Source organism: Nicotiana tabacum, chromosome 13 (genome assembly GCF_000715075.1).
Source record: "Nicotiana tabacum cultivar K326 chromosome 13, ASM71507v2, whole genome shotgun sequence".
Taxonomy (NCBI): domain Eukaryota; kingdom Viridiplantae; phylum Streptophyta; class Magnoliopsida; order Solanales; family Solanaceae; genus Nicotiana; species Nicotiana tabacum.
The window spans coordinates 30,504,310-30,518,696 of record NC_134092.1 but is presented as its reverse complement, the minus strand read 5'-3'; the positions used below and the strand labels follow the sequence as shown (position 1 = coordinate 30,518,696).

The following is a 14,387-nucleotide window of genomic DNA, read 5'->3' as shown; positions in this document are numbered from 1 at the left end:
AACAAGTGTCAGTTAGGTAAGCGCTTTGAATTCTGAAGAGCACTGGAGTAGACGTTGCCACAGTTGAAGCCATCAGTTTTTTAGACTGATGTACAGTATATCACCCCTTTCGACTTCTACATCTTCACTTCAAATCCATCAAAACAATTAGAGATGATAGGACGAGCATTTGCAAATAGATCATCATTGCGAGCGATTCTGAAAAATGAAACAAAACTTTCTGAATTACGGTTTGGGAGGTGGATTTCAGTTTCGAGTAATGGTCCCGAAGAAGCAGAGCTGAGTGGGAAGCGATTCGCAGCCCTTTGGGGAAACGGGGATTACGGAAGGCTAGGGCAAGGGAGTCTTGAGTCGCAGTGGAGCCCTAAGGCTCTGCCTCCTTCTCTTTTCGATAATCAAAGCCTCCGTGAGATTGCTTGTGGCGGTGCTCATACTCTCTTCCTTACAGGTTCTTTAAATGTTCTCTAACTTGATCATATGCAGTTGGGATTCTTAGAAGAAAATGTAATTTTACTCCCTCCGTCCATTTTATGTGGCCTTGTTTGAATGGGCAGCCATAGACATTTATTTGGTTGCTAACAAAGTTGTTCTGGGATTATTATCCTACACCCAATGTGGGACTAATAAAAGATTTTGGTACAAAATTTATACCAATATTAGTTAATTACCCATAACCAAGTACTAGATAAACGTAATGTCAAATTCTATTCCTAGATTAGTATCCTTATCCCTGTAATTAAACGACCCCTAATAAGGGTAAAATGGAAATTTGGAAGTTATAATTATTTCTAATATAAAAATGTGTCATTCTTTTCTGCGATAAATAAACTAAAAAAGAAAGTGAGCTACATAAATTGGGCCAAAGAGAGCAGATTTTTTCTACCGAGGGGCTTTGGGCTCCCAAGGCTGTGAAAACTCCACACGGAGTAGCTGTACAACAACAACAACATACCCAGTAAAATCCCACAAGTGGGATCTGGGGAGAGTAGAGTGTACGCAGACCTTACTCCTACCCCGAAAAGGGTAAAAAGGCTGTTTCCGGGAGACTCTCGGCTCAACAGAAGAGACAATAATATTAGAAGAGAAACAAAAGAAAATGCTTGTAACAACAAACGATGTGAGAAAGATAAATAACAGCAACGAATAAGTGAAAGGACAATAACACAAAACTATGCAAAACAACAATATGAACACAACATAGACCGCTAACAAACCTAAATAAAACTCTATCAGACTACCCGGTACAAAGAGAGAAGAACTCTCGACTACCTCCTAGCCTACCACCCTAATGCTCGACCTCCACATGTTCATATCAAGAGTCATGTCCTCGGAAATCTGAAGTTGCGCCATGTCCTGCATGATCACCTCGCCCCAATACTTCTTAGGCAGCCCTCTGCCTCTTCTCGTCTCTGTCAAAGCCAACCGCTCACACCTCCTAACCGGGGCATCTATGGTTCTCCTCCGCACGTGCCCGAACCACCTAAGCCTCGCTTCCCGCATCTTGTCGTCCACGGGGCAACGCCCACCCTTTCTCGAATATCTTCATTCCTTATCTTATCCAGTTTAGTATGCCCGCACATCCATCTCAACATACTCATTTCGGCTACTTTCATCTTCTGGATATGTGAATTCTTCATTGGCCAACACTCAACCCCATACAACATAGCCGGTCTAACCACCGCTCTGCAAAACTTACCTTTGAGTTTCGGTGACATCTTCTTGTCACACAAGACTCCAGACGCTAACCGCTATTTCATCCACTCCACCCCAATACGATGCGTGACATCCTCGTCCATCTCCCTGTATGATTGACCCTAGGTACTTGAAACTTTCTCTCTTGGGGATGACTTGTGAGTCGAGCCTCACTACCATGTCCGCTTCCCCGTCACGCTGCTGAACTTACACTCCAGACACAGAGTAGCTGTATGGAGACAAATAGCTTGGGGGGGGGGGGGGATTCAGCAAGAATGTCAACATTGGGATTGGAAATGGGCAAAAAGTTAGGCTGTGGAAAGACTATTGGGATGGTTTAGGACCTTGGAGGAGCAGCTCCCTCGTCTTTATCGAATGGTGAGTAACACTAATGTCTTAATAGCTGATGTTTCGAATGAAACTGGTTGGAGTTTCTGGTTTAGGAGGAGCTTCTTTGATTGGGAACTGCACGGAGTGGATTTTTTGCAAAAAAGGCTCTCAGTGAATGTTTAATCAGGGGAAGGAAGATGCACTATGTTGGAATGTTAATAAGAATGGAATGGTTACTGTGAATTCTTACTACAAAGAACTTATTAAATCTGTTCGGAGACAGACACAGTGTGGCCTTGGAAGCTAATGTGGAAGACATTTGCACCTACTAAAGTGGCTTGTCTTGGTTGGATGGCGGCTCATGAAGCATGCTTGACTCAAGATAATTTGAGACGAATAGGCTTTAATATGTGTGGTAGATGCTATCTATGTGAGAACTCCTGTAAATCTGTGGATGACCTCTTTATGCACTGTCATTATACCTGGCAGATTTGGACCATGTTTATGGCTATTTTTGGTGTTTTATTCCTGAGAAGTTCAGAGGTTTGCTATGGTGCTGGAAGTCAATCTATGCTGGGACGTATAAGAAGAAGATCCGGATCACCATCCATTGCGCATTGCAATGGCAATTTGGACAGAGAGAAATATTAGATGTTTTGAGGGCAAAGGGAGCAACTTCAAGTAGTAAAATATAGATGCATTCAAAATTTGTACTATTGGAAGAATGGAAACAATGTTTTTAATTTTCAGGATTTGCTAGACTTGTTAGATTTTATAGAGATCTGATGTTCCTAGTCTAGCTCTATTGTACTTGCTGCAGTATTTTCTTGATACTACTTTTTAATAAAATATTAGTTATCAAAAAAAATAAAAATGAAACCACTTTTAAAAAAACACTTCAAAAATAAAGAGCAGATTTTTTCTACTCCCTACGTTTCAATTTAGATGATGTAGTTTGACTTGACACAAAGTTTAAGGAAAAAAAAAGAAGATTTTTAAAACATGTGGTCCTAAAAGCTTAAGGGGCAAAAGCTTTGCGGGGCCATGATATTTGTGTGGTCATAAAAATTTCTCATTAAGGGTAAAGTGGGTAAAATGAAAAGTTCAAAGTTGAATTGTTTCTAAATATAGAAATGTGTTATTCTTTATGGAACGGACTAATAAGGAAAGCGTGTCATTTAAATTGAAACATAAAGGAAATAATAACTGTATATGTCTATTTTACTTGAATCTTGACTGAACAAAATTACATTAGGCCTTTAGCAAAATGGATATAGAAGATTCATATAGTCGAAGCCACCTAGTTCGGGATTAAAGTTAAGTTAATTGATTGATCAAATTTCGATGCAAAGTTTTTGCGGATATTTAATAGTTAATGCTAGCTTTTGTTTTCCCTAGATTTTGTCAATATGTGCTTCCATTTTTCTAGTGCATTTTGAGTTTTGTCTTTTTTGTTGAAGATTGTGTTCAAACTTGTCCACCAGCATCAATCTATTTTATGTCATGATAAAACTACTTGTGAGATAATGTAATGAAAGGAATATAAGAGTTTGTAGCTAGGTATTTGTCCAAATAGGATTGTCCGGTTCCTATAGAATCTCTCACTAAAATAATGTTTTAGACTGCTGTTGCATCAGCAGAGGCTTTACTTACAAATTAATTGCCCTCTATTTTTGCAGAAAATGGCCATGTTTATGCCAGTGGGCTCAATGATTATGGACAGCTAGGGGTGTCAGCAGATGATAGAGGTTATATAATTGTATGCTATCTTGACCTTTTTGATACAATTTCATACTTTGGATAGGTTAGAAACATAACTTCATCAATTAATTGAACATAGTTTTTAATCATATAATAAGCATGTAGTATTTGGATAGGACATAACTTCATCAATTAATTGAAGACATTTTTGAAATCATACAATAATTATATAGTACTCACAGCCATTTGTTGCAACATTGGGTTTTGCTGTTAGATTTTATGCTTTCAACCTTCAATTGGTTCCAATACTATGGTGGGACGGGTTATGAGTTTGTGGGTGGTGTGAGATGGCTCCAAAGGCCTTCCTACTACGGAGAACTTGGGAGGGATATAAATAATGATGAAAATGTTATGAAAGTTGTGGTGGATGATATGTTTATCGGAAAGGAGATTTTAATGCAGTTTTGTGTCTGTGAGAAAGGCACGAGAGAAAATATGTTATTGATATTGGATGAATAATACAATACAAGAGGTCCTTATTTATAGCTATACTATACAAGGACATACTACTCTTCTACCAATGTGGGACAATACTACACTATATACATGCTGTAAACTAACACTCCCCCTCAAGCAGGTGCATACAAATCATATGTACCGAGCTTGTTACATATATAACCAATACGAGGACCAGTGAGGGACTTGGTGAAAATATCTGCAAGTTGATCATTCGACCTCACAAACTTTGTAGCAATCTCTCCTGAAAGTATCTTTTCTCTGACGAAGTGACAATCAATCTCAATGTGTTTAGTTCTCTCATGGAATACCGGATTTGATGCAATATGAAGGGCAGCTTGATTATCGCACACAAGTTCCATCCGACTGATTTCACTAAATTTCAACTCCTTGAGCAATTGTTTGGTCCAGACTAGCTCACATGTTGCCATAGCCATTGCTCGATATTCTGCTTCTGCACTAGACCGAGCAACTACATTCTGTTTCTTGCTCTTCCAGGACACCAAATTTTCTCCTACTAAAACACAATATCCAGACGTAGAACGTCTATCAAAAGGTGATCCTGCCCAATCAGCATCTGAGTATCCAATGATCTGCTCATGACCTCGATCCTCAAAGAGTAACCCTTTGCCTGGAGCCGATTTTATATATCGAATAATGCGGACAACTGCATCCCAATGACTATCACAGGGAGAATTCATAAACTGACTTACAACACTCACAGGATAAGAAATGTCGGGTCTAGTCACTGTGAGATAATTTAATTTTTCAACCAGCCGCCTATAGCTTGCATGATCGCTAAGCGGCTCCCCCTGTCCTGGCATAAGTTTAGAATTCGGATCTATCGGAGTGTCAACAGGTCTGCAACCTATCATCCCCGTCTCCTCAAGAATGTCTAAAGCATATTTTCTTTGAGAAATAACAATACCTGAGCTAGACTGGGCAACCTCAATACCTAGAAAGTACTTCAATCTGCCTAGATCCTTAGTTTGAAAGTGTTGGAAGAGATGCTGCTTCAGATTGGTAATACCATCCTGATCATTGCCAGTAATAACAATATCATCAACATAGACTATCAGATAAATACAGAGACTTGAAGCAGAGTGCCGATAAAACACAGAGTGATTAACTTCACTACGAATCATGCCAAACTCCTGGATAACCGTGCTGAACTTACCAAACCAGGCTTGAGGAGACTGCTTTAGACCATAAAGTGACCGACGCAAGCGACATACAAGGCCACGAGACTCCCCCTGAGCAAAACCAGGTGGTTGCTCCATATAAATCTCATCCTCAAGATCACCGTGAAGAAAGGCATTTTTAATGTCCAGCTGATAGAGGGGCCAATGACGAACCGCAGCCATGGATAAAAAAAGGCGGACTGAAGCCACTTTAGCCACGGGAGAGAAGGTATCACTGTAATCGAGCCCAAATATCTGAGTATATCCTTTGGCAACAAGACGGGCCTTAAGTCGATCAATCTGTCCATCGGGACCAACTTTGACTGCATAAATCCAACGACAACCAACAGTAGATTTACCTGAGGGAAGAGGAACAAGCTCCCAAGTACCACTTGTATGTAAAGCAGACATCTCGTCACTCATAGCCTGTCGCCATCCTGGATGAGACAACGCTTCACCTGTAGACTTAGGGATGGAAACCAAGGACAAAGAAGATATAAAAGCATAATGGGGAGATGACAGACGATGATAGCTCAAACCGACATAATGAGGATTAGAGTTAAGTGTGGTCCGTATACCTTTCCGAAGTGCAATCGGTGTACTAGGAGCAGGGTCCGCAGCAGGAGCAGGGTCAGGTGCAGGACGAGAACCAGTTGGGCCTGATGGAAGACGCAAACGACGATGATAAGTCAAGAGTGGTGTTCTTGTGGCTGGGGAACTAGGGGGAATAACACTAGACTCCTCAACGGTTGGTATGGATGAAACCTCTGTGGTCGAAGGTGGAGGAGGAGCTATAGTAAACTCCTCAAAGGTCGGTATAGGTAAGACCTCAGATATATCATGGTGGTTAGCAGAGGTAAAGAAAGGTTTAGACTCAAAAAATGTGACGTCAGCTGACATAAGGTACCTACGAAGATCTGGAGAATAACAACGATATCCCTTCTGAACACGAGAATAACCAAGGAAGACACACTTGAGAGCACGAGGAGCTAACTTATCTTTCCCAGGGGCTAAGTTATGAACAAAACACGTGCTCCCAAAAACACGAGGTGGAAGAGAGTATAAGGGTGACTAGGGAAACAATACTGAATGTGGAATCTGATTCTTGATGGGAGATGAAGGCATCCGATTAATCAAATAACAAGCTGTGAGAACTGCATCGCCCCAAAAACGCAACGGAACACGAGATTCAATTAGAAGTGTGCGAGCAGTCTCAATAATGTGCCTATTCTTTCTCTCAGCAACCCCATTTTGCTGAGGGGTATAAGGACAAGATGTCTGATGAATAATTCCCTGAGAAGTCATAAACTGCTGAAATTGAGAAGATAAATATTCTAAGGCATTATCACTGCGAAAAATGCGAATAGAAACACCAAATTGGTTTTTGATTTCAGCACAGAAACTCTGGAATATAGAAAATAACTCAGAACGATCTTTCATTAAGAAAAGCAAAGTACATATTGAATAATCATCAATGAAACTGACAAAATAACGAAATCCCAAGGATGAACTGACTCTACTAGGACCCCATATATCAGAATGAACTAAGGAGGAGACAGACTCTGCATGACTCTCAACACTACGCGAAAAGGAGGCTCGGGTATGTTTCCCAAGTTGACACGACTCACAATCTAATGTAGACAAACTAGATAAGTTAGGTACCATCTTCTGAAGTTTGGATAAACTCGGATGTCCTAAACGTCTGTGGATTAGATCTGGAGGATCTGTAACTAGACATGTTGTGGAAGGACTGAGTGAGTTAAGGTAGTAAAGGCCTTCTGATTCACGTCCTGTACCAATTGTCTGTCCCGTACTGCGGTCCTGCATAATAAAAGAATCGTCAATAAAATATATACCACAATGGAGGGCACGAGTCAAACGACTAACAGATGCAAGACTAAAAGGACAGCCAGGGACATAAAGAACGGAATCTAGGGTGATAGAAGACAAAGGATTAGCTTGTCCAACTCCTTTTGCCTTAGTTTGACATCCATTGGCTAAAGTAACAGTGGGAAGAGACTGTGAATATACAATATTTGACAAAAGTGATATATTACCAGGGATGTGATCAGAAGCGCCGGAGTCCATGACCCATGGGCCAAGAGTGCTAGACTGGGAAACACAAGCAAAAGAATTACCAGAAACAGAAGTATCAGTCTGAGCAACTGAGGCTACTTGTGGAGATGTCTGCTTACTTGCTCGATACTGAAGGAGCTCATTATATTCTTCTTTAGATAAAGAAAATCCTTGGTTACCTGGAGTCTCGGTCTGAGCAATGTAAGCATTTTTGGGTGGACGACCATGTAAGGAATAGCACATTTCACGAGTGTGTCCAAGTTTGTGACAATAAGAACACTTGGATCTAGATCTTCCAAAACGACCTCCTCCTCGTCTATGCTCCATAGTTTGAGATGCCCGAACATTCATTGTCTGGGATGCAAGAACAGAGGAATCAAGTATCTGTGATGAGATCACTGGTGGACTTGGTGCTGCAGCAAGGCGGAGTAATCGAGAGAATAATTCATCAACTGTCGGGACAGACGGACTAGCCAAAATCTGGTCGCGTACTGAATCAAGATCATTAGGAAGTCCAGCGAGGGTAAGAACGAGAAACATCTTCTGTCGCTGCTCTTGTTGTTTTTCCACACTAGCAGAAACTGGCATCAACTTCTCAAATTCCTCCATGACTGCCTGTACTTGACCCAAGTAAGTAGACATATCCAATTCCTGCTTCTTTAAGTTTGTCATCCGTGATATCACATCATAGAAGCGAGATATGTCATTAGTGTATAAGGTGCGTGCCTTTGCCCAAACCAAATAACATGTCTGGAATGGACGAAACAAGGGCATCAACTTGGAATCAATAGATCGCCACAAGATGCTACATAACTGAGCATCGATTTTTGCCCAAAGTGCTATTGCCTTTTCATCTCCATCGCTAGACTGTTTGATTAGATGATCTTGAACACCTTGACCTCTACACCATAACTCGACAGATGAAGCCCAAGCTAAGTAGTTTGAACCTCCCATTAAAGGTTTCGAGGTAATAATAGCACTAGAGCTTCCAGAACTCATGTTTCTAGACCCAAAAGCATCAAATCCCAAAGACATTGTTGCAAATTATTACCAAATAGGAGAAAGAATCAACTGTAATCCACTGAAACAATGTACGAAAACACAGAAACAGAATACTGAAAAACTGTAGCTGCCGGAATCTACTGTAGCTGTCGGAATAGTACTGTAGCTGTCGGAATAGTACTGTAGCTGCCGGAAAAAACTCAAAGTTGTCGGAATGAAATGAAAACAGTAGGGGTAGGATCAGAATTACCAGGCGACCCAACTGTTCTGAAGGAAGATTTTCAAAAAATGGCCGGAAGTGATCGTATGCGCCGGCGCGTGAGCTCACGCGCGTGAGCTTTTGGTGGCGCGTGGAGGCACGTGAGGAGGCTGCTGCCGGAGTTTTTCACTGGGGTTGGTCGCCGGACAGTGACGACTCTTGTGGTAGTGTTGGATTTTGTACAACACTGACAGAAATGAAGCTGATAGAAAACAGCCTTAAAAAATACTGATTTCTCTTTCCCGGAATCGCTGAAATTTATGCACAGTGATAAGTCTCTCACAATTGCTCTGATACCATGTGAGAAGGCACGAGAGAAAATATGTTATTGATATTGGATGAACAATACAATACAAGAGGTCCATATTTATAGTTATACTATACAAGGACATACTACTCTTCTACCAATGTGGGACAATACTACACTATATACATGCTGTAAACTAACAAGGTAGGGGTAAAGTTAATGTTCACACTACCCTCCCCAGACCCCACGTGTGGGATTGCAGTGGGTTTGTTGTTGTTGTTGTTTTTTGGTGGAGGATATAATCAAGGAAATTTTCCGGATCTCCAGCCCATATATATACTATATGCAGGATGCTTTGTGCACGACTGAGGTAGTCCAACGGTTCAGGGTGTCAAAGTGACGTGTTATTCATGGGTTCAAAGTTCTGCTTAGTTTGTTTGCCAAAACTAAACAGTGACCAATATGTGTGGTCTATTTGATTCTTTTTCAATCTAAAAAATTTCCTAATAAAATCACTCTTAAAACTTAAAATTTGTGTAGAAATAAACAACTAATCTCAAAAGTAATTTTTTAACTAAAATTTATTTCTTAACTAAACTTTATAATTTAAAAGTCAAGCTCTACAATATTTCTTTAACAAAAGCTCTCTATAATAATAACAACAATCCAGTATAATCCCACTAGTGGGGTCTGGGGAGGGTAGTGTGTACGCAGACCTTACCCCTACCCTGGGGTAGAGAGGCTGTTTCCGATAGACCCTCGGCTCCCTTCCTCCAAGAACTCCCCACCTTGCTCTTGGGGTGACTCGAACTCACAACCTCTTGGTTGGAAGTGGAGGGTGCTCACCACTAGAGCAACTCACTCTTGTCTAACAAAAACTCTCTACAAACTATAAATTCTCTCGACTCTCTCTTTCTTTTGGTTTTATGCTTACTTTTATCAGTAAAATTTTTAATGTTGTCTTTTGTTATTTTAATTTTGATTTATAAAACTATGGTTATATTAAAAGTTTATTTATTGTTTAGCTAAATGTTGCATAGTTTGATTTAAAAAATTTGGTACACCATTCGTCGACAAATAAATAAATAAATTATTGACTTATTTAAAGTTTGAACACCCTTGGCGGAATTCCTGGCTACGCCATTGTAAAGAGGGGTCCACTAGTTCGAGTTGTGGTCATTCGCTTTATGTAGACTCTGTGGTCTCTGTTCGTTCTTGCTTCGAATGGGAATTTTAGCTATACAGAAATACTCGTAGATAAAAATGAAGTATGTGACGTAGGAAGGCTATCGCCGCGTCTGTCAATTGGTTCCTGAGGAAAAGGACATTGAAAAATCAGAGCAAAAACCTCTGAAGACAATGAAAAAGGAGAAGATGTCAATTACTGTTGAATCAAAGAATAAACCACAATCAAAGCGACATCCTCCTTAGTCAATGAAAAAAGAGAAGATGTCAATTCCTGTTGAATCAAAGGATAAAAGATAATCAAAGTGACAATCTCCTGAGGCAATGAAGTATGTGAAGAAGGAAGGCTATCGCCGCCTCTGTAAATTAGTTCATGTTGAATCAAAGGATAAAAAAGAGTCTAAACGACAACCTCCTGGGACAATGAAAAAGGAGAAAAGAGATCTTAGTAGTGTGGTTATTAACAACATTCTCCGGGAATTAGAACTGTATCTTCACCAATGCTTTGATATGGAGTGGCTTTGCTCGCTTCATACTCAGGGTAGACGTAGGATATTAGGCGTTGATATGGGTCTCGGGAAGACGGGACAGATTTGCGGCTTCTTAGCCGGATTATACAATTCAGGGCTTATCGAGAGGATTTTGATGGTTGCTCCAGCAACTTTGATGAACCAATGGGCTGACGAGTTCAGAGATGTGTATTATGTTTCAGTAGAGAAATATTTTCGTCAAAGGCTAGCTATCCTGGATGATATTCTTCAACAAGTTCTTCAGGGCAAAGGCTTTCTTCTCATAACCTACAATCTTTTAAGAATTTATGTAAAGTCTTTTTGTCATGGTCGGTGGGATTATATGATTCTTGATGAGGGGCATTGCATAAAGAATCCCAATGCACTGGTGGCTGAAAGTGTGCGTAAGATTGATTGTGATCATTGTAATTGGCACACCCATTCAAAACAACCTTGAGGAAATATGGGCTTTATTCAACTTCTGCTACCCTAAGCTGCTGAGTGACAAAAACTGGTTTAAGAAGATTTATAAGGATCCCATTCTTCATGGAAGTGATGAAAATGCTTCTACCAGAGTAAAGCATTGGAGCTCAGAAACTGCAAAGAAACTTAGGCAAAAGATTGAACCATATCTTCTGCGACGTTTGAAGAAGTATTTCCTGATGGAAGTCTGAAGAAAAATGAGATTACTGTGTGGCTTAAAATTGACGAAATCTCAGCGGGAACTCTACACAGATTTCTTGAAGGGGAAGATTGCCCACTCAGACTGAACATTACCAGTTTCAAAAAAGAAAAAAAGGGCCCTCTCAGACAACCCTTTGGCTAAACTTTCTTGAAGAAAATATGTGTTCACCCCCAGTTAGTAGAACTTCGATTCTGTGATACATGAAGATTCTTTCAAGATAACATTTATACCGGGTTTATTGGGTCATTTGATTCGCCGTGGGTATCATGTGCTTATCTTTGCTCTAACTTGCCAGATGCTTAATCTAATCCTAGACGCTTTACAAATCAGAGACTTGCAGTTCATTAGGATGGATGGAAACACCAAACGTGTTGACAGGCTGGGCAAAAGTGTTGGGAAATAGTGGAGGTTAGGTCAAAAGATTTGTCTTTACAGTAAAATTCTCTATAATTTAGGTAATAGTTATATTAAAGGAGGCTTGATGCAAAGAGATCTTTCCTCTACTATGCTCTTTGTGTTCGTTAGGTGTGTTCATGGTTCGGTTTGGATCGGTTTTTCCCTAGAAAGAAACCAAACCAAATAAGTCGGTTCTTCAAATATTGGAACCAAACCAAACCAATTAAGTCGGTTGTTTATCGATTCGGTTTTTGTCAGTTTTTCGGTTTTTTCGGTTATTTATCGGTTTTTTTCTTAAATATGAGACATATACTACCGAACACATATTCCGGAGACTACATTTTCAACGTAACACTATCAAACCAATTGCTCTTTGAGAAATTTATCATTTACCAAGATATTTTGATGATAATTGAATCAAATAATGATGAATAATTTAAGTACTCAACTAAAAATCGATTATTTTTAACATGAAATAAATTCTTGTACTTAGCAAAAGATAACTACTAATCAAACTAGAATGTAAAGGCAAAGAATTAGATTATTATAATAGCAAAGAACTAGACTAAAAATACAAACGACTAATATGTACCATAAAATTTTAGAAACTTTATATAAAAATATACACACATATATATATATATATATATATATATATATATATATATATATATATATATATATATATATATATATGTGTGTGTGTGTGTGTGTGTGTGTGTGTGTGTGTGTGTGTATATATAGTCGGTTTGGTTCGTTTTTTTCCGGTTATTTTTTGATTCAAACCAAAACCAAACCAAATTTGATCGGTTTTTAAAATTCAAAACCAGAACCAAACCAAACCTAAAAAGTATCGGTTTTTTTGGTCGGTTTGGTTCGGTTTTTCGGGTTTTTATGAACACCCCTAGTGTTCGTCACGAAAGGGATTTATAAAAAAAAAGGATCATTGTAATGAAAGGGTTCCCCTGCTCCCTGTTACTTATTTGAGCCTACCTTTAGGGGCAAAGCACATTGCAAGGTGCCAGAAATATTTTTATATCCAATAGAGGTCATCTTTGTTTGGTCCGCCTGATATTTCATATCCTTGTTGCTTAAACCTGATTCTGTTGTGAACGTATGGGTGTTTAACGGGCGGGCTGTGACGGGCTGGACACAAAAAAAATCAGCCCGTCCGTTTAACGTTGCGGGCTGTACTTTTTTGGGTTTTTTTTTCCGTCCGGGTTCGGGTTTAGCGGGTTGTTAGCGGGTTGTTAGCAGGTCGTGGAATTTTTTTTTTTTTTTTAAAGTAAATTTTGTTTTTCTAATTCAATGTTATTGATACTTAAGTGTTTGCAAACTTTTAAGGCGTAGAATTAAACTTTGAAGTTTAAAATTTGAAATTTGAAATTTGAATTTTATAATTTTAAAATTGAAATTTGAAAGTAAGTGGCTACAAAAAATTATTTAATAAGACCAATAGGCAATATGTAAGGATCAAGCTCCGAAGACTTTCATTTGATATTTTTATTGAATAATATATAATACTTCAAATTAAGTTGCAAGTTCTTTTTTGATTTTGTTATTTTTGAACTTGCAAATTAAAAGTTTACAACAATTATAAAAAAAGAAATAATACATCACATGCTTTGCATCATTTTTGTAAGTTCATCCATGTCAACATGAGGTTCTTGGTTTCCGGCATTGGTTGAATCAGAACCATAAACCATTATATCTCCAATTTCTTGGTCCTCCGCTTCATCTACCTCGTCACGCCCTTGATTTCGTTGTTCTGATCTTATCCAATCTCTGAAGCACACTAGAATTTCCAAAGCGTTGCTACCCAATGAATGACAGGTATTTCCTAGTTGCTGCCTTGCTTGGCTAAATGCGCTCTCTGATGCGACTGTTGAAATCAGCACATTTAGCACGTCTCGAGCCATGGCCGAAAGAACAGGAAATTGATTTGAGTTGCTCCTCCACCAACCCAGTGGTAGAAATTCCTTTGTGCGGGGCTCTGCTGACTTTTGCAAGTAGAATTGAAGTTCATCAATATTCCTGCTACTGGTTTGTTGATGCTCCCCTATTGTAAACCAAATCAAATAATCTTCAACACCATCATTATCATCCAAAGCACTGGTCCCAGATGTTGAAACTGAACTTGAAGGAATATTTGCATCTACAGCAGAAGAAGCATCAACAATATTAGCATAATAATTATATAATGTTTCTAAATGTTTGTGTAGATCAGAAATACAAGTGTCAATATCAGGAGTTTCAGTTGGTCCGATATTCATATAAGAATATAAAGCAGTGATTAATTGGCGACAAGTAGCCATTTTGATAGAAGGGTTTAAAATAGCACCAATTATGTAAATAAGGGGAATTGGGTAAAAATATTTTTTAAACTTATCTAGCATAGATTCAACAACAGAAGTATATCCTTCTATCTTCTTCAAATTATGTAGTAAAAGAGAAATTTTAGCAATATGAACTAAACCATTTACAATAGTAGGATAATAAGCTCCAGAAAACTCAAGTGTAGCCACATAAAATTTTTGTAAAAACTTTACAACATCTTCAATGACATCCCAAGTTCTAGATGTTAACAAACGGCTAGGATCGGTACAAT

At 39.0% G+C, this 14,387-nt stretch overlaps 1 protein-coding gene across 7 annotated transcripts in view; it reads left to right on the top strand.

Moving 5' to 3' along the window:
• The window catches only part of LOC107823497 (ultraviolet-B receptor UVR8), a 32,220-nt gene continuing 17,833 nt past the window's right edge, over positions 1-14,387 (top strand). For 4 of the 7 annotated variants that reach the window (XM_016650143.2, XM_016650145.2, XM_016650147.2 and 1 more), the window contains exons 1-2: positions 11-448; positions 3,702-3,781. In XM_016650143.2, the coding sequence (XP_016505629.1) occupies positions 154-448; positions 3,702-3,781 (375 nt within the window). In that variant the 5' untranslated portion in view covers positions 11-153. Of the gene's footprint in view, positions 449-3,701; positions 3,782-14,387 lie in introns of all 7 variants that reach the window. The other 3 variants (XR_012697974.1, XR_012697973.1, XM_016650144.2) reach the window with 1 other exon arrangement.